The sequence below is a fragment of the Clytia hemisphaerica genome, unplaced genomic scaffold (assembly GCF_902728285.1).
Source record: "Clytia hemisphaerica strain Z4C2 unplaced genomic scaffold, Clytia hemisphaerica genome assembly, whole genome shotgun sequence".
Lineage (NCBI taxonomy): Eukaryota > Metazoa > Cnidaria > Hydrozoa > Leptothecata > Clytiidae > Clytia > Clytia hemisphaerica.
Genome location: NW_027103528.1, coordinates 1,961,890 through 1,986,676, shown reverse-complemented (window position 1 = coordinate 1,986,676; position 24,787 = coordinate 1,961,890). Strand labels below are relative to the sequence as shown.

The window sequence follows — 24,787 nt, the reverse complement described above, 5'->3', positions numbered from 1 at the left end:
TACAAGAGAACTCGAGAAAGATTTAACAAATCGATGATCGATAAAAGTCAATGAATTGGAAAACCATTTACTTTTGACTTTTTGTGGTAACAAAGAACAATGAAGACTAAAAATCTTATCTGTCGTATTAAAGTAATAGTATTTTTGCAATTTCAAAACGTAATAAGTCTTATCAATTTGTTTTGCAAACCATTGAAAAATAGGAGAGAGAACCATCATACTAATGCAATAGCTATCACGCATAGTCATACAATTGTACAAGCAAGCACGCTTACAGTTTTCTCTGAGGTTTTTCCAACAGAGAAAGAATTCTATTCATCTATATCAAATCGCTTCCGATATTCAACATAATTCTTTTATTCCAATTCAACACCCCTTCTCGCAGCCCCGGTGGGACCCCACTGGAAAAATAGCCCAAAAAATTGTCCCCGGTGGAAAAGTAACCCCAGAAATTTTGTCCTCGGTGGAAAAATAACAAAGAATGCTATCACCCTCGGAAACTTTCTATCTTAGTTTTCCATCTTCACTGTTTTTTTGTTTTTTTTTTCAAATCCCCGGTCATAAAAAACAACGGAATCTCTATCCCCATTGAAATTTAGGTCCTAAATCTTATCCCCACTGGTCAAAAATTTTCCACCAGGTATGTGAGAAGGGGGTTTCATTTAAGAAGAAACATAGGATATTGCAGCCCTGTCTCATTAACCCGGTTAGAATAATTTGGTCTTTGGATATTTTAAGATAAAAGAGCCAGTAAATGCCAACGGGGATGGGATATATCTCGTTTTTAATGGATAGGGATTTTAAATTCCGTTTATAGCTCAAAAGTCTGATTGGATTTATCAGCATTTTCATTTTATTTCCGTCAGGATGAGATAAGACAGATTCTTTACAGATGAAAGGATGACCCACCGGGTGTGTGGCACGGGGTATAGCGCATTTTAACATAAAAATAAGGAACTAATATAGCTTAGTGAAATATTCACAAAGAATTGTTTTTTTGCAGAGCAGTCTGTATTTTGACTTATCTGGCACCTAGATGCAAAAATTTTCAATCAACATACGCTAAAGCTCTGAAGTTCAGGAAATTTTTCAACATCTGGAAGGTTTGGATTACGGGATTTGCAAGACCGCTGCTAACCCAGTCTTCGATTTAGGGGTAGTTGAATCAAAATGGGGATGCGGCACATCAAAGGCCGACTATCATTCCTCTCCAAGGAGAAATTGGCCTGCTCCTCTCGAGCTTTAGCGTGGGCGGCCGGCATTCCGCCATCGGAATATCAGATAATATTTTGACGAAAATGGTCACTTTTTACATGATTGCTGGTTTGAATTTGTTTGAATTTTGAAAGCAAGCTAATACATATTGTTAATACCTACCCCCATTCACATTCATTGTGATATGACACGTTAGTCACGAAAATTTTCTTTTCAACTGTTCTCCTTTTTTTTACCGCGTTGGGTGTTATTAGCGGTAGATGTTGATCGAAGAGCAACGAAGGAAAAAAAACTTTAACGATAAACGTCTCCTTTAGAATATCTTTTGATTCGGTGGTTGCAAACGGTGGTCACTAGATATCAATCTTTTACTTTGCAAATTTGATCAGTTTCAAAAATTGTCTGACATGGCAAAAATATTTTAAATTTAATAAAATCTAGTGAAATTTATCAAAAGCTTTGAAATTTTAACAGGTTATAGGTAATTTTATTACAGGTCTTCAAAAATATATTTATTAAGTCATTATTTGTGATACTAATCGACTTGGGAAAACTTCGTTGGGGAAAAATATTCGTCACTTTCTGGTAGTTGGTAAACGCATTAAGGCCGGGGAAAATTTTCGTCGGGGAAAAATATTCGTCACTTATTGGCCAAAATTTCGTCACTTTTTCGCGACGAAGTTTTCCCCGATAAGGTACTAAATGATTTAACTTCTTATCTTTAAAGTATGTCACAGTTTATCAAAATCAACTTTCAAAAATTATTTACACAAAAATGTCTGAATACCTTCTGAAACACCGAAGTTAAAAGTGACCAACTTTCGTTGTTGAAAGTGCTAAAAAATGACTTTTTGGGTGATAAAATCGGGAAAATCTCAGCTCAAAACTTACAAAAGGCTTATTTTCTTTAAATCAGAACTCTTTCAAATTGTTATGGACTAAATAGAGGACTAAAAATGTGACTCAAGTATGTTAAAAGTATACGACTTACTTTACTTTATACAAACTTTGATGGAAAAATTGAAGATTTTTAATATGAAAACGAAAAATGTAAAATTCAACCAGAAAGATATCTTTTTGGACTAAAGTAAATAAAGTAAGTCACTTTTTGTCACATGAAACCCATTATATTGCGCTTAAAACACACTAAGTTAATGTTCATTACCATTGCTGGCCATTGCTATGTAGAAAAATATATATTTTACCCGTAGGATATTTCTGTGCCTTTTTCGAGCTTCTTAAGTAAGTAAGTAAGTCACTTTTTGTCACATTTTACCTTTTAGTATTTCGTCAATAATCGTATATAACAGAATCTATTTAACTGTTGTATTTAATTGCATTTAATTTTTTTCCTGACGACAAAATAGCATGATCACCATTCCCAGCCACTGTATTATATCAGTATTTTTGAATTCCAGAAAAATGCATTTTTTTGGAAATGCTTCAATAATTAAATGAAAATTTAACCCTTTAAGTGCCACTGATAAGTATATTGATCATGGGCTATGTTAGTATCCTCCTGTAATGCCCAGTTTGAGTTAGAAATCGTCATTTTTGGTCTAACTCGTAGGAATTGGATTGGGCTTTATGGTCAAGCAAAAATAAATCAAAAGTGAGTTTTTTTTCAGCGAGATCTTAAGCCAAAAAGTAAAAAAAGAAAAATACAAAAGTGTGACAAAAATCCACCATTTTTGGTCAACCAGTGATACAAAAACGAGTCTGCTAAATCACGAGCCTCACGCACCTCGCGCGCCCTATATTTTCACGCGCCCACGCGCCTCGCGCGCCTCACGCGCCTTAGTGCCCAAGCGCCTCGCGTGCCTTGCTTTTTCACGTGCCCAAATTTTTCACGCGCCTTTATTTTTTTCACGCGCCCTTAACTTTTCACGCGCCCATATTTTTCACGCGCCTTATTTTTTTTCACGCGCCCTTAAATTTTCACGCGCCTATGTTTTTCACGCGCCTTTATTTTTTTCACGTGCCCATAAATATTCACGCGCCCATATTTTTCACGCGCCTTTATTTTTTTTCACGCGCCCTTAAATTTTCACGCGCCGATATTTTTCACGCGCCTTAAAATTGAGTTATATATGGCAAATAGCAGCTGGCACAGATTATCTCCTTAATTTGATATAGGACTTAGTTTTAAAACACATACATACAGTGGACGCTCTCTAATTCGACGTTCTACTATTCGATAAGCTCCTGTTTTCGATCAATTGTCATGAGTCTCAAATTGTGACGTCATCAGGGGACTTCTTAACTCGAAAAAGTTTTTTTCGAGTTACGTAACTGTAAAACAAAATTATGAAAAAAATATTTCGAGTTACAAAACAACAAAAATCTTTTTCGAGTTAAAAAGCCCTCTTATGACGTCATAATTTGAGACTTGTGACGTCACATTCGTCGTAACTCGGGTTTTTGTAACTGAAAAAAAATTAGGCGCGTGAAAAATATGGGCGCGTGGAAAAATTGAGGGCGCGTGAAAAAAATTAAGGCGCGTGAAAAGTATGGGCTCGTGAAAATTTAAGGGCGCATGAAAGAAATTAAGACACGTGAAAAGTTTGGGCGCGTGAAAAAGCAAGGCGCGTGAGGCACGCGAGGCGCATGGGCACGTTCAAATTATAGGGCGCGTGAGGCGCGTGAGGCGCGTGATTTAGCAGACTCTACAAAAACCTCTAAATTTGGCCCATGCTTTACTTGATTCTGTCTTCCAGTGAATCAGTTTTAAGTTTTACTACTGGACATCTTTCTATTATTCCGGCAGCTCCGCGCAGCGGGATCCGGATATATAAGCCTCTAAAGTTTGAACTAGTGATTTTCTTTGAAAAAATTAAAAAGAGTGGCACTTAAAGGGTTAAAAGAGAAAAACTATTTAAGTCTTTAAATGTATTAAGCTCAAATGATTAAAAACTGGAATAGCTCAGCCCAGCTGACCCCAAGAACGTTTTAGAAAGCCATATTTTCTCAACAGTTTGCATTCTTTTTCATGATGTGGTTTATCACATGTGATTATTTCATCATCCCAAAACTCGACTGTGTGATTGCAATACCGTTTGTCGAACCCATTCATGTCATGAACAAACGCTTTGACGACCTGTCTGACGTTTGGAATAAGATTTCGGTCGCTTTCTGTTATGTTATATTTATTGTATCGATATTTGATTCCAAATAACGCGTCCATATCAATACCATGGTATGCATACAAAGGAAAGTTATTTGCGAGTGGATTCTTCGAAAGTGGTTGACTTATAACGTATCGATAAACTGATAAGTTTGAGTTTCGGATCAAGTTTTGCAAGATCTCGTTATTTTGACACGACAGTATAACGTCTCTTGCCATTGCTAGATAGATCAGTTGTGGAGTTATCTGCTTGGGTGAGGATTTATCCTGCGGTCGTGTCTCGCGGTACATTTTTATTAGTTTTTCATAAACGTCTTCCGGTGTGACGCTTATGATTCCTGGTTTCAGGAAACTTTCCAAATCCTCCATATCTTTTTGTGGTGGCAATTCATGTGCTGCACCACCCATTAATAACTTCAATTCCTTTTTCAATTAGTCTCCTTTATAAGCTATAGGCTGAGGTAACATATTTCCATCCAAAACTCGTATCGGGTAATCGTTTAGTTTCCTCGTTGAAAGGGAACAATCGAAAATCCAAATCTTCTTCAAAGGACGTTTATACCAGGGATGTTTTCCATCACCTCTTCGGTACTTTTCCCTTGAAGATATTCCACCACACATTCTTTCTGCTTAAGGTTGCAATGTAAATCTGACTTGAAAGTGTCACCATACCTGGTATCTGCACGTTGATAGTCAGATTCCAATGAAACGGGGTAACCACTTGCTGCAATGACCTTATGAATGAGGCCAATAGTATATGGCGAAGTTACAAGAGAGTACACACCAGCAGCCCCTCCTGAATGTCCTAATACGGTTACATGACCAGGGTCACCACCAAAGAGCAATATGTTCTTTTGAGTTCATGTCTATGGTTCCAAAGTTGCCATGGTTTCGTTGTTGACTCTCTGTGAACCACATTTCTTCGATGGATAAAAATCTGAAGATGCTCAACCGATAATTGATGGAGACGGTGACCATGTGGAGTGAAGCTGTTGTTTCCTCATCGGGGAAGTACCAACCACTGGAACCGTATATCAAAGCACTTCCGTAAACCCAAAAAAGAACCGGCAAAGGATTTCTTATGGTCAGTACCAAGCAATCCTCCGATACACCTTCTACACCTGGAACCATACCACGTGGTTGAACTCACCAAATCTGACGATCGCTATACTTCAATGTTCCTTCCCGCACTTTTTGCTTGGTTCTGACGGTTTTCATCCGAGGTTACCGACAGGTGGTCTTGCGTAGGTAATATTTCGAAAGCGGTACACTTCTTCGTTTTCTCCATCAGCTGTGACAACTTGAACGATTTTCCCTTCCACTTTTCCTTGGCTAGTTTTCACCACCGTGTACTTTTCATCCGATTTGACAGCCAGACTTTCATTATTGTTAAGATTGCCAGTATCAAGAAGATTGCTGAAATATACAGCATGTATTAAAATTTTACTATGAAGTTAGATACTGTGTTTGCGAAAATACTTTGCACTTATATGGACATGTTTCTTATTCGGAATAAATATACTAAACATAGAAAAATGAAAATGAAATACAGCTGACGCTCTCTAATTCGATCTTCAAGGGGAATTCGATTTTCATCGAATAAGGGAGCTTATCGAATAATTTGAATAAATTGTTTTTGAATTTATTCTATCAAGAGTAATTAGCATTTTAATCGCACGATTATGTTTTCTTATTTGGCGCTCCTTCAAAGAGAGCAATTGATCGTTAATTGCATCCTGTAGAGAGCAATTAATCGTTAATCACACTCTTAGATGCCGCGCCAATGTTTACAAAATTGACTTTAATGTTTTTTTCTTATATTTTTTTTTCATCGAACATTTTAATTGCATTCGAGAATGATTTTGAGAGAAAGAAAATCTATAAACAACAATAAAAGAATAACATAGAGAGAAGAGAAAAATATGATTAATTTTACTCGTCCTTTCGGACTCGTAATATTAATAACAAAAAAATCACTCGTGCAATTATTCTCGAATTGCACTCGTTATCATGTGATTACATATACTAATTTCAAAAATGACGTTATGAACCTTAAAAAGACGTTATGAAAATGTTATATAACCTCTTTTACAAAAAGTGCTTAGTTTTAATGGCTAATTAACCTATTTGTTTCGATTTTTTTTAATTATCTGCAAAAGATTGAACTATTTTGAAATTTTTCGGAAAATCTTTCAAAATTCAGTAAAACCTCTAATTAACGGACACTCTAAGAGGCGGACACCTCTGATTAGCGGACAATTTCATTTTCCCCGGCCGTTTCCTAGTCAAATCCTCATAAAAAAGTTTCTAAAAGGCGGACACTCAATTAGCGGACCCTCTGATTAGCGGACAAATTTTTTCGCACGAAATGGCCAAAACCCCTATTTTAGCTCTCCAATTAGCAGACATTGAATATCAAACGGATCACAGACGTCCAAAATCGAAAAAAGATTTTTAGATATTTTTATTCCAAGCACTTATTAGTTTTATTATTCAAATTATTTCTACAAATTTCCAGTTTTCCCTCGACCCATTTAACGAATTGTATTTTCAATTTTGGTGTTATATTTCTAGATTTTCCTTTATTTGTTAAAAACTAAATTGTTGCGTTTTAATAACCTTTCTCTTGTTCTTCTATGGCCTAGTGTCTGCAGATAAGTACTTTAGACCCCAATTTTGTATTTTCGACACCCTGGGATGGCCTAATTTCAAAATTGGAGCTCCGAGATCAAAAGTTTCTAAAAGGCGGACACTTCTAATTAGCGGACACTAACCCCTTTCCCCGATGGTGTCCGCTAATTAGAGGTTCCACTATTAAAAGTTATGACTCTTTTTGTACGAAAAATTTGGGATAAAAAATTGGTCAAAAACCATTATTTTCAAGATTTTGAGACGAAGAAGCTTTTCTGAAAATCTATTTTTTGTTTTGCAAAAAAACACACCATCTTTTGCAATTTTTCTTCAAATATACTCTCTTTGCCGACAATAAGGTCCTCAAAGCTGAAAGGTTGAACAATTAAGGGCTCTGACCATAGTGATTTTTTCATTTTAGACATTTTATGTTTTTTTCTCTGACTAATCTACGCAGCAAAACCATGATACATTACAAATTTTTGGTTTGGAGAACTATTCCTGAATCTATAAAGGTAATAATCGAGATGAAAAAAAAATTGATGAAGACGAAAATGAGGACTTTTGCAAAAAAGAGTTGAAACTGCGTTCTGAAAAAACATTTTATAAATGACAAAATGGAAACTTCACCATGATCAAAGCCCTTAGTTTTTTTAATTTAAACTTTCAAAGCCGCTAACTTTTATCTAACTAACAGATTTTTTTTCTCTGAATCTCAAGTGGTCAGGAGTTATGACCAAAAGACTGTGTATCGGTAAAATGACCTTTTCAAAACGTATATATACGTCTTTCGCCTCCTAAGGGTTAATACGTACTTATTACGTAATATACGTACGTATATTTTTTCTAACACGGATATTCTAGGAGCAACAAGAGAACTTTAATCCACCTTTTTTATGTATTACGTACCATGAAAAGCACATGCCGAAATCATACATCGACCTGTGCCGACCAATCCAGATTCTATTCAGAGCGCAATCAACGCAGAGAAAAGTAACCATGACGACAATCCATGATATTATGGTAATATTTACTCTCTATCTTTGATTCTTTCTACAGTGATTAGATTGACACATGCGCGATAATATTTATATTATTAGTCTTCAGAGGTTGATATGTTCTTTGAAAACTCAACCTCTGATACCCAGGGTATATATTGCGTTGCTAGAATATTGTTAATATAAGTTAATCTCAATGTAAATGGAAAAATTACGTTTTAGTTAACCCTATTGGAAACACCCAGGTCATCAATTTTACAACTTCTTATATTAGGACCTTCTCAAGCCAGGTACCCTTATTAAAATAACTGAGGGTACTCCTGGATATCTTGTCTTTTTTTCTGTTGAAGAATATTCAATCTACAATCCAAAACGATTATTGTTTAAAAAAAGCTCCATACCACCTCTAACCTCATTGGAATGAATTGATACTGAAAACAGACACCATGGAAATATTGTTTTGCATATCATGATATCCTCATCCACTACCTCTTAAATCTTTCATCAGTTACCAAGATTCTCCCATGAAAACTATTTCATTGTAATCGATACTCTGTTAGTTGTCACGCCTTGTTTTCCTGCAGTTTTATTGCTTGAGAGAATATTTCAATCATTTTAATATTTTCATGATATTATTTCCAGCTACCTATATACCTTCTCAATTTTTAAATTGTCACTTAACCTACCGTAGAAAATTCAAGCACTACTATATTCTGTTTTGATGAGAAATAGCCTTTCTTTGGTAGATATGGAATGAAGTTTATTGTTGTGAGTTTTTAGCTAAAAATCATTTGAAGAAGATGACATGACATTATCTGAACGATTATGGATCTATCTGTTATTCATCTTCATCAAACAAGATTTAATAAAAATAAATCAATCAAATCTCGTAATGCTTTTAACCTTTGTGAGGTACAGACAATTGCTTCGTCTCAAGTGTCATGAGAGAAAAATTTGAAAAAAATAGAATTGGGCGAAAATTTTTGCCAAAATGTGAAGTTTTAAGAATGGCGGGGAATAAGTCACGATATATCTTGGCTTCAAAATTAGGGGGAAGTAAAATCTAATTTGAAAATTTTGGTCGTCTCAAAAGGGACTGGGGCAGAGGCAGTAGATGGAATATTGCGTTTGAAGCTTTTGTGTTAGATAAGATATATTCTTTCCTCTTTCAATGATGCATATAAACATTTATGATACAATATTTTTCAAAACCTTTCGGTTTTGATTGAGATTCGAGTAGACTCGAGAGTCGCTTATTGCCTTAAAAGCATTGAGCGCTAAAATGAGTACATATGAATTAGGCACGACCAACCAATTAAGTGATATAAAATGAGTAATGGTGTGATCTATGCAGTAAGTAACTATGGCTTGGGAGTAGGTTCGCTGCTCTATTCATATAACAGATAAATCACCCATTCTGCACACACCACACTTTCCTCTAAAGGTATATGTTGGTAATATAATTGAGGATACGGTGACTGAATGATTACCAAGGCAGAATTATTAATTTGCTCTAATACAAACATACAATTTTTATGTTTTTGCCACTCCCACTAGAAAGAAAAAATGTCGCCCAGTGTTATCAGTTTTTCATTTTATTACAGTGTCCTTGATCTGAAGACTGGTGGTTGACCACAATTTTATTAAGTGTCTCATCTCTTGCACCCTTGCAAAATAAACGACACTTTTTCCATCACCCACAAAATCAGTCTTGTTATATGCGAACAAAAAGGTTAATAGTGGTTTGATATCTGAAATGCATAGTTTTTAAATCATCCCATGTATTTCTGAAGATAGTGACAAATATTAAAGAAAAGCAAAATTGAAAATTATCATTAAGAATTAAAACAAAAAATACCTAAGATATATATACAAATATTTCAAAATAAAACACCTCAGATGACAACCATGACATGACTAATTTAATATCTATTCACAATTTATTGTCCATAAAAAGAATAGTTGATGTTAAACATCCCTGTATTAGTGACCCGGTGAGGTCCACCAAAGTGGATAACCCGAGTTAGAGGTTTTCACCCTAATGAGTTTTAAGTTCAAACCCAATGAAATTTATTTCCCTCCCACTGAGACAGGGGTGTTAAAACATTTAAAGAACAGAAATAGACACAAACTGTATAAGTAAGCTTTCACAACTAAAAGTCTAGCTTTAAAATTCGAGTTGAGATCTCAGAAGAAGAAAGAGTGACTTTTTCTCTATTATCAACTTGAATCTCTTCTCAATCCGTGGCATATTTGAAATGAATTTAGCTTTCTGTGGCCAGTTCGAGATCTTCGTCTTTCTTTGTTGGTTCGTACGAGGTGTCATTGACGTAGAAAAAGACATTGTACACCAAAGCTGCCATAGCACCTCCAAGAAGTGGTCCAATCCAGTAGATCTATTTATAGAAGAATGCAATACTTTACTTAAGTTTCAGTAGTAATCAAAATGGCTCTACTCTTTGCCTGTATGACATTTCAATAGTAGGCGTAGACTAATTTGATATTGTTAAACTTTGGTAAAGAGGGCTTATTGTACTGCCATCGAAATGTCCAATAGCACATTTTCACCTTAAGAGTACCCTCCTCGCCCCTATTCGTCTTCGTCTCTGTATTGAAAGCTTACCCAGTGGTTTTCGAATGAGTTCATGACAACAGCAGGACCAAATGAACGAGCAGGGTTGATTCCACATCCAGTGTAAGGAATCTATATGCATAAGAAAGGTTGCAGTTAATGAGAATTCGTTAAAGCGATGTTAGAGGGATTTTTTTCTTCTAATTAAGAAGTGATCCTCTGATAGTTTTGAGTTTTGAATTTTTTTTGGAAAAGGATCTCATGTATCCTAAATCAGACATCGCCATTTTTTTGGGATTCAAAGACAAAATTAACGAACGTATTCCAATAGACCTTTTCATAGATTACGTCACGAACATGAGTTACCCCGTATTCAAACAATAACCATGGTTATTATGTCCCTTGAGAGATTAAATGATTTTTTATGAATAGAAAAGTAGTTTTATTAAAATCCGCTGGGAGTTAATCACCATGGCAATATTTTCAAAACAAGGCAAGTGATGTTCGTAACGTTATTTGTGAAAAGGTTCATTGTCAGATTCTTAGATTTTAATGATTTTTCTTTGACAAGGCTTTAAGTAGATTTTCTTGACATTTCTCGTAAATGTGTCATATTGTCATAATCGATAATTTGATATAATCTGTAGAGCTTTTGGAACATTATTCGAGAAATAGATAATGTTTGTAAATTTCGATTTTATGGTGAAACGAGGAACTTTTTACTTACCAAGCAGACATGGCAAACCAAAATGACGATTCCAATTCCTAAAGTGGTTCCATAGGGCTCAGTTTTCTTCTTAGCATCGGTGATGGAGAACACGAAGAATACGAGAACGAAGGTGAAAAGCAATTCCAAACCGAACCCTTGCTCCACAGCAAGTCCTTTTCTTACTGCTGTCACGCCAAGTGCCTCACGATTTGATTCAGGTGTGCACGCATAAGTCAAAGCTGATCCGATGATAGCTGCAAGTTAAATGATTATGAAATTAATGGCAATTGCTTTTTCTCATTGAAACCCATACTTGATATACATTAGATGCTAGGTTGAAGAGTTATACCTTAAAGAGAGCACTTATATATATCACTGCCAGTGGTGAATTTATTTCATGAAGTCATTTCACTTCAGGCTTTCTGTCACGGAAAATCCAAGGATACTTTGGAAGAACGATAATTTCGTAGTCAAATCGGTTCTGGTGAATTAGATATATTGAAGAGCCTCTGTCTAGCAAAGGTTGTTAAATACATGTGAAGAAATGAATCTTACCGCCAATGGATTGAGCAACAATGTAAAGGATTCCTTGCAAAACGTTGATGCGACCACCAACAATCATTCCAAGACTAACAGCAGGATTCAAGTGACCACCACTGACATGTCCGACGGCTTGAGCAAGAGAGGCGATGGCCAGACCAATACCGATGCCAATTTCCACATTGTTAGCTGAGATGTTACCACTCGTATTTCCCCAACTAAGTGCAACGCTGGTGACGCATAACAAGAACAAAATGCAACCAAAGAACTCTGCGAAAATTGCTCTCCAGAAGTCTTTTGATCTGATGCGATCGAAACCGAGGTCAATAGTCACCATGTTTGCTAAGTAGTAAAATAATGTTTTCTAGATCTGAAAAAAAAGAAGAAATTGTGATATAATCAAAAGAAAGATGCAACTATAACATAGTAGTACATTGTAACACGGGAAAAGCTACTACAGAAATTGACTGCAAAAGTTTTATCTTCATACACAAATCACTCTCGTTGTCCCATTCTCGTTTTCCAAACCTCCCATTGCATGTTTCGTGTCACACCTTTTTTTCATATTTGCAATTCATTGCATGAATAAAAAACTAAATGAATCGATAAAAATCTGAGTGCTTTCACCACGGTCTTATCAATGTAATTCAAAAGAGAATGAAATTTCTATTGGTTTAATTGATTGCCGTTATGCGTTCACAAGACGTCTTTCTTATACTGATTATCTGTCTCTAATATCTTGAAATGACTCATTTCCCAACCAGATTTCTGATTTACACAATTCGACAACGAAATGAAAGGGGAGAAAGATCGAGAAAATCATTTGGAAAATAATTTATGGCTTGTTTTTCTCTGATTTCATCAAATCACAACAACTCAACAAAAACAACAAAAATTTAACCATCTGTTATTTCGAAAAATACATCTCTATTATAGACCTATTATCGTCAACTTCTGATAATGTAGATCATAAGGAGGTCCCCATGCCCCTTGTTTATCTTAGTGAGAAGCAAAAAGCAATGAAATAGACACGAGAACCTTTTCCAACGTTTCCAATGTCCCCTTGTTGTCTCTCCAGTTTAAAATCAAGTTAAAATCAATTAAGAAGTAAGATTTATGGAACAAAAACGAATGTCGTTGAGTTCCAATCAATTTATTCTCTGAATATGGGAAACAGAAAACTTTTTTCTTCTCTTTCCAAACTATAGGGTGACCTGATCTGCAATCTTTATATCAACACTCCATGGTTCAAATTACATTGCATGTTTTCTCTCTCTTCATTGAATCACTAAACTGGCACTCCAAAAGAAGTCAGCAACGACTGCCACTACTGTAAAACCATACCACTTGTTATAAATGCATTAAAAGTTTTTTTCTGGATAAGAAATCAGAATTTTGAACAGATCCAATAATAATCACGAACAAGGAACAATTCAAATAAAAATACTGCAACCTTGCTATCTTAGCGAGTGCAATGCGGATGATGTTCTCACGTTTCATGTGTGGTGCACAAATTGTACATAGCAACATTTTCAAGGACCTACTTAATTAAATGGTTTGTTTTGAGTGCGTGATTAGAACTTCGTGCAAATTTTACAATTAATTGTTTGATTGCGTTAACGGGATTTTCTTGTTACCTTAATGATCATTATCTATCAAGTATTCAAAAATTTAAGAGGATTGCTCGTCGTCATGCCTCTTTCAATTCAAACTTGATTATTAGATCGTTGAGATACCTTTTCTATAGTCGACTGATGATCTAGCTCGGACACTTTTATTCTGTTAATCTGGTAAATAGGTCTAGTTATTCCAGCTTACATCAAGCCCGGATTCCACTTAAGGCATTTTGGTAGGTGTAATTTAGGGAATGGTCAGAAAGTATCTACTAGGGTGGGGTGGAGGATACTTTTTAACAGTAACGACGACTTGAATGTTTTTATATGAAGAAAGAGGTGGACTATTTTTTCCTCTTTCTTGATTTTTATCGCCCTTTGAATGCTGTTGTTGTTCGACAAACAAAAGCGACAGGTCCAAAATGCATAGAACATAATGCATATTGCATCTATATTATAATACGCTTAAATCGGAACTCTCCCATTCTCGCATGAGGCTTTTTCGCTAGCGATTTTTAAATACACGGCAATTTTTTTCGCGCCTTTTTGATTGTATATTCAATTCTATTCGCCAAGTGCACTTCCATTCAAGAGAGCACATTTCTCCTTGATGGAGAAACACAACTGACTGTGCAATAGCACTATCAGCATAATTTATAGTTTTAAAAAAAAAGTTTATGTCGGTTATGAAATAATTTTGATTCACATGGGAATACGTCGAAGATAAAATTTGAGTTTTCAAAAAGACATCATATTTATGATTACCCTTGAGATTAATAAAGCTCCGATGACATTTCCCTTCTATTTGATACTCTGATAAAAACATTTCAATTTAATGGACTTGACAATATGAGAAAAGTTGATGACTTATTCCCAATTCAATTATGAAATTTTTTAATCAATGTTTGCTATTTTTTGTTCTATTGAGATAGCAAAATGAAAACGCTTTTACTTACGCATTGAGTTTAATTGTTAAATAATTGTTGACTCTGTTAAGAGGTATTGAAAAAAGGCACTCTTTATATTCCACCGTAAAGCACTGTGGTCTTTGGAGTGATCGGTGTTGCCAAGTACCTCTAATACTGAATTTGAATTTCTATTTGTTTTTTATCTTCATCCTTGCGTGAGGAAAATAATAGTCTTTCCTCTCCCAAAAACCCAAAAAAAAACATATTTAAAGTATGACCGATTTCTCGCGAGAAATTTTTAACTCAATTTTCACCAATATTTGCATGAGCATTATTTTTAGCGAGTCAAGAACATTATTGTTTGAAGGTTTTCAACAAAAGAAATTATGACAAATTTATACAATTTAATAAGGAGAAGAAAAATCAAAATTCAATTAAAAATACTTTCACCATATTTTTTAATGTGCATTAATTTTAGTGTCCCCTTAAAAATTTTAAACATCAATTTTTACGAAAAAGGCCTAAATTTAAGAACATTTCTTCTCGCAAAATAAGTACATTTGTATACAAATCCCTACAAGTTTCTGAAAAATAGAAAAGCGAGCGAAGCGAGCGTATTAAAAGGAGTAAGAAGTCGTCTCGGACGACGCCGGGACGGCTAGTAATGCATAATATTTGAAAAGTGTCAATTTTAGAGGCTATAATAAGGAGAATCTGAAAGATATACTTTCAACAAAACAAATAAACCATTTTCTACCAGAAAATAAAGAGTAGAAGCTGTACATTTGAATTTTGAATGATGACGAAAATCCATGATCCACTGAAAATGCTTGTCGCCATTTTGATTTTCATAGTTGTATTTTACAGAACGTAGTATAGTGTAGAAAAAACACGAAAATGTCTCCTCCGTATATTACTTTCTTCCTCAAAAAGGTAAAATTGAAAGCAAGATCTTTATTCTTAGTTCTCTCAAAGATTTCGAACAATATTGTTAATAAAGTTCCACGGGTTTTCCCTCTTATAAACAATTTGTAGTGACCTACCTTGATAGGTTTATGTTGAGCGAGGCAAAAGCCTCTTAGTTGCAGTTTGGCAGAGAGTCAAGACGTTTGTTTCATGAAGAAGAAGAAATAGTTGTAAGAACTAAACTTACTTTGTTAATAATCTGTTTCACTCCCTGTTTTGTTGACCCCAAGCAATACCGACTAAGTGAGTACAACATTGGCGACGAATAGACTTATGTTACCCAGTTCCTGCTGATCAGCAACCTGAAATAGACTTCTTTTGTTTCGAGAGAAAAATTCCAATCTACGCTTGCATCCAATCGAACCATCCACATTTTGTCTCGATGAGTCAAATCCAAGATGGCCGCCAGAGGCGATCTGTATTCCGCCCTCCTAACCTTCAAACGCCCGAAAGACGCAGGTGCCGCCCTGGATTCGTTCGATAAATATGTCAAGAGAGCAAACATGATTTTTGATACGGAGGACATTGACGAAGATAAGAAAAAGAAAGCTCTTTTGCAACTCTGGGGTGGAGACGAAATGATTATGTTCTTCGAGCATGAAGGAAAGGTGACGACAGAAGATACATACGCAGCCGCAATTGACAAAATCAGAAACTCCTTAAAGGAACAAATAAACGAAGTTTACCCGGTATTTAAACTATTTTGCGAGATGCCACAAGGGCAGATGCCGTTCACCGAATGGTACACAAAAGTTTTGGATCAAGCAAAGCTCTGCAATTTCACCACCTACACTGCAAAGAAAACCGACGCTATGACGATGCTGACGAATAACAGTAAGATCAGTAAACATGCCCTCGCAGAGGGTGCAAACATCGACGATTTCGTTAAATACGGAATAGCGCTAGAATCATCATCGTCACAAGCGCAAAACATTGAGAAACAAGAGAGTGTTAACTGGGTCGGCAGTAGAAGAGAACCAAGAAGACCAGACCCACCGAAAGCGAACATCACGAGAGATTCGATCGGTAGGGGAAAGCAAACCGAAAGTTCCCCAAAAATTTGTGACTTTTGCGGATATGAACGTCGAAAAGCCCACTCAAAAGGAAAGTGTCCCGCAAAAGGTAGGCTACGTCATATCTTCCTTCGTTTCGAGCGTAAAACTCCTACTCTTCGGGATATGAGCACTGCTCTTGTTTTGAATATTGAAATTCTCCGGATAAATCGCATGCGCACTGAGGTTTTAATGAAACAATAGAGAGTTTCGAAACCTAAGCCAATCAGCTGTGTTTTAAACATTCTTTTATTTGAAATCTCTATTGATAAACATCTTTTGTGAAAGTTGTCTATTATGACTAAACCTATTAATAAGCAATTCCCGGTGGGGGCTACTAGTGGCCGCCTATAGCAGTGCCTATAGACCAAGAGTAAGGCCTAAAAGCCTGGAGCTGTCTATTGTGTAGACTACGCAAAAGGGAAACGTTGCAATGATTGCAAGAAGAAGCACCATTTTGCAAAATCCCCGGTATGTCCTGGTGCACCAGAAACAGATGTTAATGCTCTGGACGAATCGAGTGATTCAGGCGATGAACAACTGATGGGTCGCGCGTCTTGACCGTGAACTTCATCCCTCTGGTGAATGACCAAAATGAAATTGAAATAATCGATATGGAAGCCAATGGTACATGCTTGAAAATGAGAGTCGACTCCGGATGTAGAAAGACCCTGATCCCAGAAAAAGACTTTCGCAAGCTTGCCAACACGACCAGACTGTATAAATCGAAAGTGAAGCTACGCCCGTATGGTACTAAAGACCTACTACGAGTGAAGGGTAGAGCAAAGATCGAACTGACCACTAGCAGTGGAGCAACAGCTGAGCAACTCGTTTACGTGATAGAAGGAAACCACACGGAACCGCTCTTAGGTTTAGAAGCATCGTTAGAGCTCAGTGTCTTAGAGATTCACCCAGAAGGCCGCAGAGACGCCAATGATCCGGAGACGCCAGTATATCACAAGAACGAACCAGAGAAAGTCCCAACTTCAGTGACTGAAATCATTGACAAGCATCAACCTATCTTTGAGGGAATCGGCAAGTTCAATAAATCAGAAATAAACTTTGATATAGATCAAACCGATGATACAGAAAGAGCGGCCGATACCGTTCGCTTTCAGAAAACAAGTCACTAGCCATCTCAAAGAACTTAGAGAAAATGACATCTTCGAAGGCCCGCTAGACCCAAGTGTTAACCTCGACTGGATTTCGAACGTTGTCATTACGAAGAAACCATCTGGGCAGATACGTACGAATTTATAAATGCGTCACGCAAATATTGCCATCAAAGAAAGCCATATTCCCGTACTGACTGTCCATTCCTTGCGTCACAAGCTCAACGGCGCCAAAGTATTCACAAAGCTGAACATGAGACATTCATTTTACCAAATGCCACTCGGCGAAAAGCCGAAAGATCTTACAAACATTTACACGCACGAAGGCATCTACCGATTTAAGCGTCTTGTCATTTTTTCTTTTCTTTATAATATAGGTTACACGGCACACTAACGAACAAATAAGACGAAACACTACTGACAAAAAATAATAGCCTTATCCCCCCTAGGCACCAAGAAGGGATATCGCCAGAGGTATAAGGCTATACAAAAGAAAAAAAAAGTTTTGTTTATAAAATTAATATAAAAAAAAACACATTAAGAATAGATGAAAAAAGTGAGCTATGGTTGTTTGAGATTAAAATAGTTTAAAATAGTGCCCCACTGAACCTATCGGTTTCATGCATAAAAGTAACTAAAGAACAAAGAATTGCTTGGTTTAGAAGTGAAGTTAGGCTTTCATCACCATATAATAAAAGCCAACAAAATTAAGGGCTTAAGTGGGAAAAAATTTATGCCTAAGGTATGAAGCTTGTTGAATAGAGATCGTCTTTCATGGGAATGTATAGAGCAATGCAAAAAAAAGGTTTTGTGAGTTTTCAACAGAGTTTGTCCGACAACCACAGAAAGAGTCTAAAGTATCACGAAAACCGTGGCTAAACTTGTGCTCATTGAGATGACTAAATCCAACATGAAGCCTTTTGAGGACAACACCTTGATTAGGGACATCAAAAACATGACACTGGTTCGGTCTAAAAAATTTATAAATAGCTTTCTTAAAGGTTTTAATGGAAGGTAGATTTCTTATATCATCGTCCAGGATATTCCCCTGAGATATGCAGTAGGGAAAGAAAGTGTTTCGGAAACGTTCAATCCGTATATTAAGAGGATAAATAGGATTTCTTGCTCTCAGAGCTATGGGTGCTAAAAGCCTTGCTGGTAGGTAGTTACGTAAATAAGACGGAGTTAAGTTGTTTATAATTTTATAGAAGAATGTCATTCTTCTTGCAAAACGCCTGTCAGCAAGGCTTTTAAGACCAAGCTCAGAGTATATTTCATCCTGAGACGTTCCACGAAAATAGCCTGTGATGGCTAAACAGGCATTGTATTGAATTGTTTCCAGCTTCTGCGCAAAAGAGGCATTACCTGGACGGTCATATACTATATCACCGTAGTCAAGATGAGGTCTAATGAAAGATTTATAAATAGTTAGCAGAGATTTCCTAGGTACATGTTTGCTGTAGTCTGTTAATAAGGTCAATAACTTTATTGGCCTTTTTGATCTTCTCACCAAGATGTCGATTAAAAGAAAGTTTTGAATCCAGGATAAAACCAAGATGTTTCTGGTGCTCACTGGCATTTATGTCATTGTTATTGAAAGAGATCACAGGAGCATTAGCAGGGTTGAATTTACAACTGAAATAAACTTCTACAGCTTGTTTTGTTGGGTCAGGGTTAAATTACATCTTCCATTGACGAGCCCACTCACTTATCCTGGAAAGATCTCTATTCAGTGCCTCAAGACTCAAAAATTGACCCAAGACTAGGGAAAATAATGAAGTATCATCAGCAAAGATTTTAGGCTTGGACTCAAGATTAACTGAGAGATCATTGATGTAAATAAAAAATAACAAAGGACCTAGAATTGAGCCTTGAGGAACCCCGGACCCAAAACCTCGTCTTGTCATGGGTGCTGGACCCGCCAGTCAAGATTTCCACGAGCATTTGCGGCAAAGTATTATAGACCACTTTGGTGTGGAACAGATTGAAGACGATTTGCTAGTTTACGGAGAGACCTCCATTTGAGTGTTCTACTTGATCGATTACAATCCCCCGGCTTAACACTTAGACGAGAAAAATGTGTATGGAGTGCTCCAGAAGTTATTTGGTTCGGATATAAGTTTTCCAGTGAAGGTATGTCCGCAGATCCATCGAAAGTAGAGACTATCGTCAGACTCGCACCACCAACCAACGCAGCGGAAGTGAAAAGTTTCTTGCAGATGTGTCATTATAACGTCCTCTTTATGTTCGGAGAGCCAGAGACTTACAGTGACATAACAGCACCGTTACGAAATCTAACGCGTAAGAAAGTTCCATTCCACTGGGATCAAGCTTATCAGGACGCATTCGACAAACTGAAAGAGGGTTTATGTAGCAACCGAGTAATAGCACCCTGGGCACCCGATCGAAAGACGAAGCTTGTAGTTGACCAAGGACCGAAGGATATTAGCGCCACATTGTTTCAAAAAGAACCCGACACTGGACATTACAAAACAAGCAACTACTCGAGTAGATCGTTAACAGAGACAGAACAACGCTATTCTCCGATCGAGGGTGAAAGCTTAGCTATCCTTTTCGGCGTCACGACCAACCGAATTTATCTCCACCGAATGAAATTCGACACAATAACTGATCATGAGCCGCTGGTCTCATTGTACAATAATCAACGAAGACAAGCCCCAGCTCGCATCGAGAATCACCGATTGAAGTTACAGCAATACCGTATGACCGTAAAGTATGAAAAAGGAAGCACCAACCCGACAGATTACAACAGTCGACATTCATTGCCCATCACTGATCAACAGAAGATGCAAGCCAGTAAGGAAACCTTCCACATCAGCTATCATCGACGACGACATTCCCGATGCTATGACCTTCGACATGGTTTGAAAAGCAATAAACGCCGATGACCAGCTCGCCCGCTTGAAATTTTGCATTCTCAAGAAAGGATACATTCCGAAGAATGCAAACGACTTACAGCCGTTCCGACACGTATTCGACGAACTTTCAGTTGCACGACAAGTCGTTTTACGAGGAGAACGACTCATTATTCCGGAAAGCTTGCAGCCTGATGTGATAGCTCTCGCTCATGAAGGGCATCAAGGTGCATCGAAAATGAAGCGTTATATTCGATCGAAAGTTTGGTTTCCCAGCATGGACAAGTTTGTGGAGAACTTTTTATAATCTTGTTATGCATGCTTAGCCGCATCAGCCGGTCATCACGACGAAATTGCCAGAAGGACCTTGGAGACACATCACCTCGGACTTCAAGGGCCCAATCGCCAAAGATTACTATTTCCTGCTTCTCATTGACGATTACTCTCGATTTCCGGAAGTGGCTGTACTAGATTCTACCGCCGCCGACACAGTGGTACCTCATTTCGACCGAATTTTGGCAACTCATGGCATTCCAGAGCAGGTCAAGACGGACAATGGTCCACCATTTAACTCGCACGACTTTTCCATATTACGCGAAGAAGCGTGGTTTTAAGCACCAGCTGATTACACCAGAACAACCTTCATCGAATGGGCTATCCAAAAACTTCATTAAGATGCTTCAGAAGGTATCCCACCTATGTCGAACAGAAGGACCCAAAAGAGGTGGTTCACAGATATCTTCTTTCGCACTGGATGACTCCCCATTCAGCCACTGGAAATTCACCAGCGGATATGTTGTTCAATTGACAAATCGCAATTCGCCCTCAAAAGAAGTCTACCGTGAAGACTCCTTTCGACCCATCACCATTGACTGTGGTGAAAAAGAAAAGTTACAAGACAGACAGTTACAACCGTTATAAGAATCAGGAAATTCAAACTCTCAGTCCATATTATGCTATATATTTCGCCATCTGTATATAGAATACGAAATCATAGCATAGATCTCCAGGCTAACTCGGATGATGACTTTCCGTTTCGTCACCGTCGCTACGATAACGATACTAATCCACCACTGCCCAACGACAGCCCCATTGACGACACATCTTCGGGGAATGAAATTGACACGATTCCGTATCGAGAAGGAGAGAGTGAGATGGAAGACGTTGATCACGACGTTGAGCACGTCGAGCACCGTAAGAATTCAGGACTGAAAAGACCACGAAAAGCAGTACACCTACGCTGTAGTGACCTACTCACGTCCCCCCGCTAATTGTTAAGAGACAAAAAAATCCACCCCCCGCTCTTATTAAGGCCCCCAGCTAATTAATTCGAATAATTCAATATTTCATTACAGTGTAGATAGACCTTAAACATGTTAAAATTTTCCTTTTTGTTAGTATTGCTTCTTATTTTACATGTTCATTTGTTAAAGTTTCTTTTTTGTTGTTGAAATTGATACCAGTTAGAAGAAATTCTGTTTTCAAATTACCCCCCCCTCTTATTCCATCCCCCCCCGCTTATTAGAATTTAGAAAATTTTCCTACCCCCCCTGCTTATTCGGACCCCCCCGTCTATTCGGGAGATAAGAGTACCTTGATAGGTTTATGTTGAGCGAGGCAAACACCTCTTAGTTGCAGCTTGGCATAGAGTGAAGACGTTTGTTTCATGAAAGAAGAAGAAAAAGTTGTAAGTACTAAACTTACCTTGTTAATAATCTGTTTCACTCCCTGATTTGTTGACCTCAAGCAATACCGACTAAGTGGGTACATCACAATTAACAAATGCGGATGCTTTTTGTTCGATAAGCCAATATAAAATGAAAAGCTTCATACAAAAGCTAGATCAAAGAAAATAGACTCCGAATCTTTTTACATTCGAATGTTGATTTGTTTACCTTTTTTTGAGAAAGAAGAAGAGGGGAAATCTTTCTTTTTTGTTGCATCTTCTTATTATTTATGCTGAGGGAAAACCCTTTGTTGTTATGATTCGAATGTTTACTTACTAACACCCCTGTGTCACAGACCCGGTGGACCCCCCACCCCGGTGGAAAAATAGGCCAAAAAATCGTCCCCGGTGGAAAAAATATCCTACAATTTCAACCCCACTACGAAATTGCTCTATGATTTTCTCCCCATTGAAAACTGAAAGTAAAAAAATGCTCTCCAAAACCATCCCCACTGGAATTTTCGAGCTGGAAACAATAGATTTTCTATCCCCATTGGCATTTTGATAGAAGTTTTCATCCCCACTGAGGGAAAAAGTTGTACCGGGGCACTGAGACAGGGGTGGTTACTATTTCTTTCGTGGTTTTAGCCTCTACAAAGGAGAGTTTTAGAGAATATAAAATCGTTCTGTTGATTACACAACTCTATTATTATGTATTATGCATTAGGTAATATGCATTATGTTTGATGCATTTTGTACCTGCCGCAAAGAAAAGCGTTATTTTTATGTTTTGAAAAGAATTCCAATGAATACGATCGTTAACCACATTCGAAAGCATTTAAAACAAAAGAATAGAGAAAACCAAATGGGCCTAATGGGCCAAATGGGGCGGACAAGCTTAAATTACTAAATGAAGATGGGCCTCAAATTTCAAAACAAAGGCTGAATAAAGTATAAACCTAGGCTCTATCCGATCTATCAATCAAAACTAAATTAACGAGAACAAAAACATTGCTTGCGAAAACGAAAGTGGTGACACACAACATACAGAGCACGGCTATTAATATATAGATTACAAAAAATCAGCTTACCTTATCGACCAAAACTTTTGGGCCGACTAAAATTTGGGCTGACTAAAAATTTGGGCCAAATTAAAAGTTTATAATTCTCCTTAACCCACTTTTCATATCGGTATTACTTTAACAAAGAATTTACAAATATATAATTTTCAGTCAGTCTTAATTATTATTGGTCGGCCCTTGACGAAGTAACTAAAATTAGGGCCGACTAATAATTAAGGCCGACAAAGTTTTGGCCGATAAGGTAGTTCAATCGTATTGAAAAATCGATTTGTCAAAAAAAACAAAAAAACACAAAACAAACAAAAACGGTCGTTTGTCAGGTTTCCTTTGTATCGTAAATCTCACTAAGCTCAATAAAGACATAGAAAGAGTGCTTCTTTAGACTTAGACTGTACGTCTAAAATCTTTAAAGATTAATTTCAAAATTTCTTTTCAGTAAAGTCTTAAAATCGCATAAAGCAACCTCCCCCCGTCCCGATGGGGCACTTCCTACAAGTCCAAACTATTCTCTTTAGTCAAGCATACTGCCATTCCCCATGTGTTTATCGAGTCCTTGAAGAAAGAAACACAATAGTAATTCTCAATTTATAGTGATGCTCCTACTAGTAACCTTCCAAGAACCTTGGAACATAAAATTCCATTAATCATCATAAAAAAGCCGCGAATACTAGAATCCTATCTTTGCTATAAATAAACCAGAAGAAAAGATAAAACAGTCCATTCCCATTGCCTCAGTTTAAATCAGAATGAATCAATGTGGCTGAATAAAATTATCTTTACCTTTGAATGGTTGGGATAAACATCTCTTTACATATTCATGAAAGGATTCACTAAACTAATCACGTTTTCAGTTTCCATCTTCAATTTTCATTTTCCTCTCTCTTTTATGTTGGTGTAAAATTTTATGGATTTTTTGTTTACAGCATTCATTCATCATTCATAATCTGCTTTTAGAATTATCATACTGTGCGAGTATATTCATTCATTCTCTTGCGTGCTGTTTTCTTTCTGAATGAATATTTGTTCTCGACAGAGATAACAGCTTGTCAATGCAAGCCTTCGAGTCGACAAAGCAAGCGAGGTTTTCACCAACAGTATAATTTTCAGCTTATGGTCACGGACCCTCCCCCCAACTAGAAAAATTGGTCAAAATCTCTTCCCTTGGGGAAATAATGCAAATTCAGCTCCAATGGAAAATTAAATTTGTTTCCATCCCTACATGAAATTCAATGGAGAAAGATTGCACTTCAAAATCATCCCCACTAGATTTGAGCTTTGAGGATTTTGATAAAAACTTTTATCCCTCCTTTGGCAAAAATTTCACCGGGGCTGTGAGACAAGGGTGTTATAAAGAACACTTATATTACCTTTAAATTTACTACAAAAATAAAAAACATACTGAATGGACCTACCTGAGATAGATAGTTGGAAACATGCTGAATGAGGATGAAAATGCTCGAACGAAAAAGAAAGATAACAGAATAGCATAGAGATACGTAAGATTGAAAAACATGATGAATCTTATTTATTTTACATCAGTGTGCAAGTCAGAACAAAAAACACCAAGTCAATCGAGAGAAATGCTCATTTTCCCTAAAAATGACAAAAGGGAATTTTCCCAAAAAGAGAATCCAATTTTTATGGTAAAAAAAAAAATAGATTAACCCACTTTTTACAGAACCTTGCCCTTTATCTTTATGCAAAAATCTTAAAAATCAAATAA

At 36.9% G+C, this 24,787-nt stretch overlaps 1 protein-coding gene across 1 annotated transcript; it reads right to left on the bottom strand.

The window, feature by feature from the left end:
- Positions 1 to 9,729: 9,729 nt before the first annotated feature.
- LOC136799511 (aquaporin AQPAn.G-like) lies at positions 9,730 to 12,161 on the bottom strand. Its single transcript, XM_067056225.1, has 4 exons — positions 11,805 to 12,161; positions 11,268 to 11,503; positions 10,592 to 10,672; positions 9,730 to 10,364 (listed from the first exon to the last, which is right to left on the bottom strand). The coding sequence occupies exons 1-4, from the start codon at positions 12,124 to 12,126 to the stop codon at positions 10,233 to 10,235; spliced, it is 771 nt and encodes a 256-aa protein (XP_066912326.1). The 5' UTR covers positions 12,127 to 12,161; the 3' UTR covers positions 9,730 to 10,232.
- Positions 12,162 to 24,787: the final 12,626 nt, after the last annotated feature.

Bases quoted from the DNA above. Each gene is read 5' to 3' on its own strand.
- LOC136799511 (XM_067056225.1), bottom strand. From the start codon at position 12,126: ATGGTGACTATTGACCTCGGTTTCGATCGCATCAGATCAAAAGACTTC. The intron at 10,673-11,267 runs GTAAGTAAAAAG...TTATGCATATAG, and splicing joins TGGTTTGCCATGTCTGCTTG to ATTCCTTACACTGGATGTGG. The intron at 10,365-10,591 runs GTAAGCTTTCAA...TTCTATAAATAG, and splicing joins ACTCATTCGAAAACCACTGG to ATCTACTGGATTGGACCACT.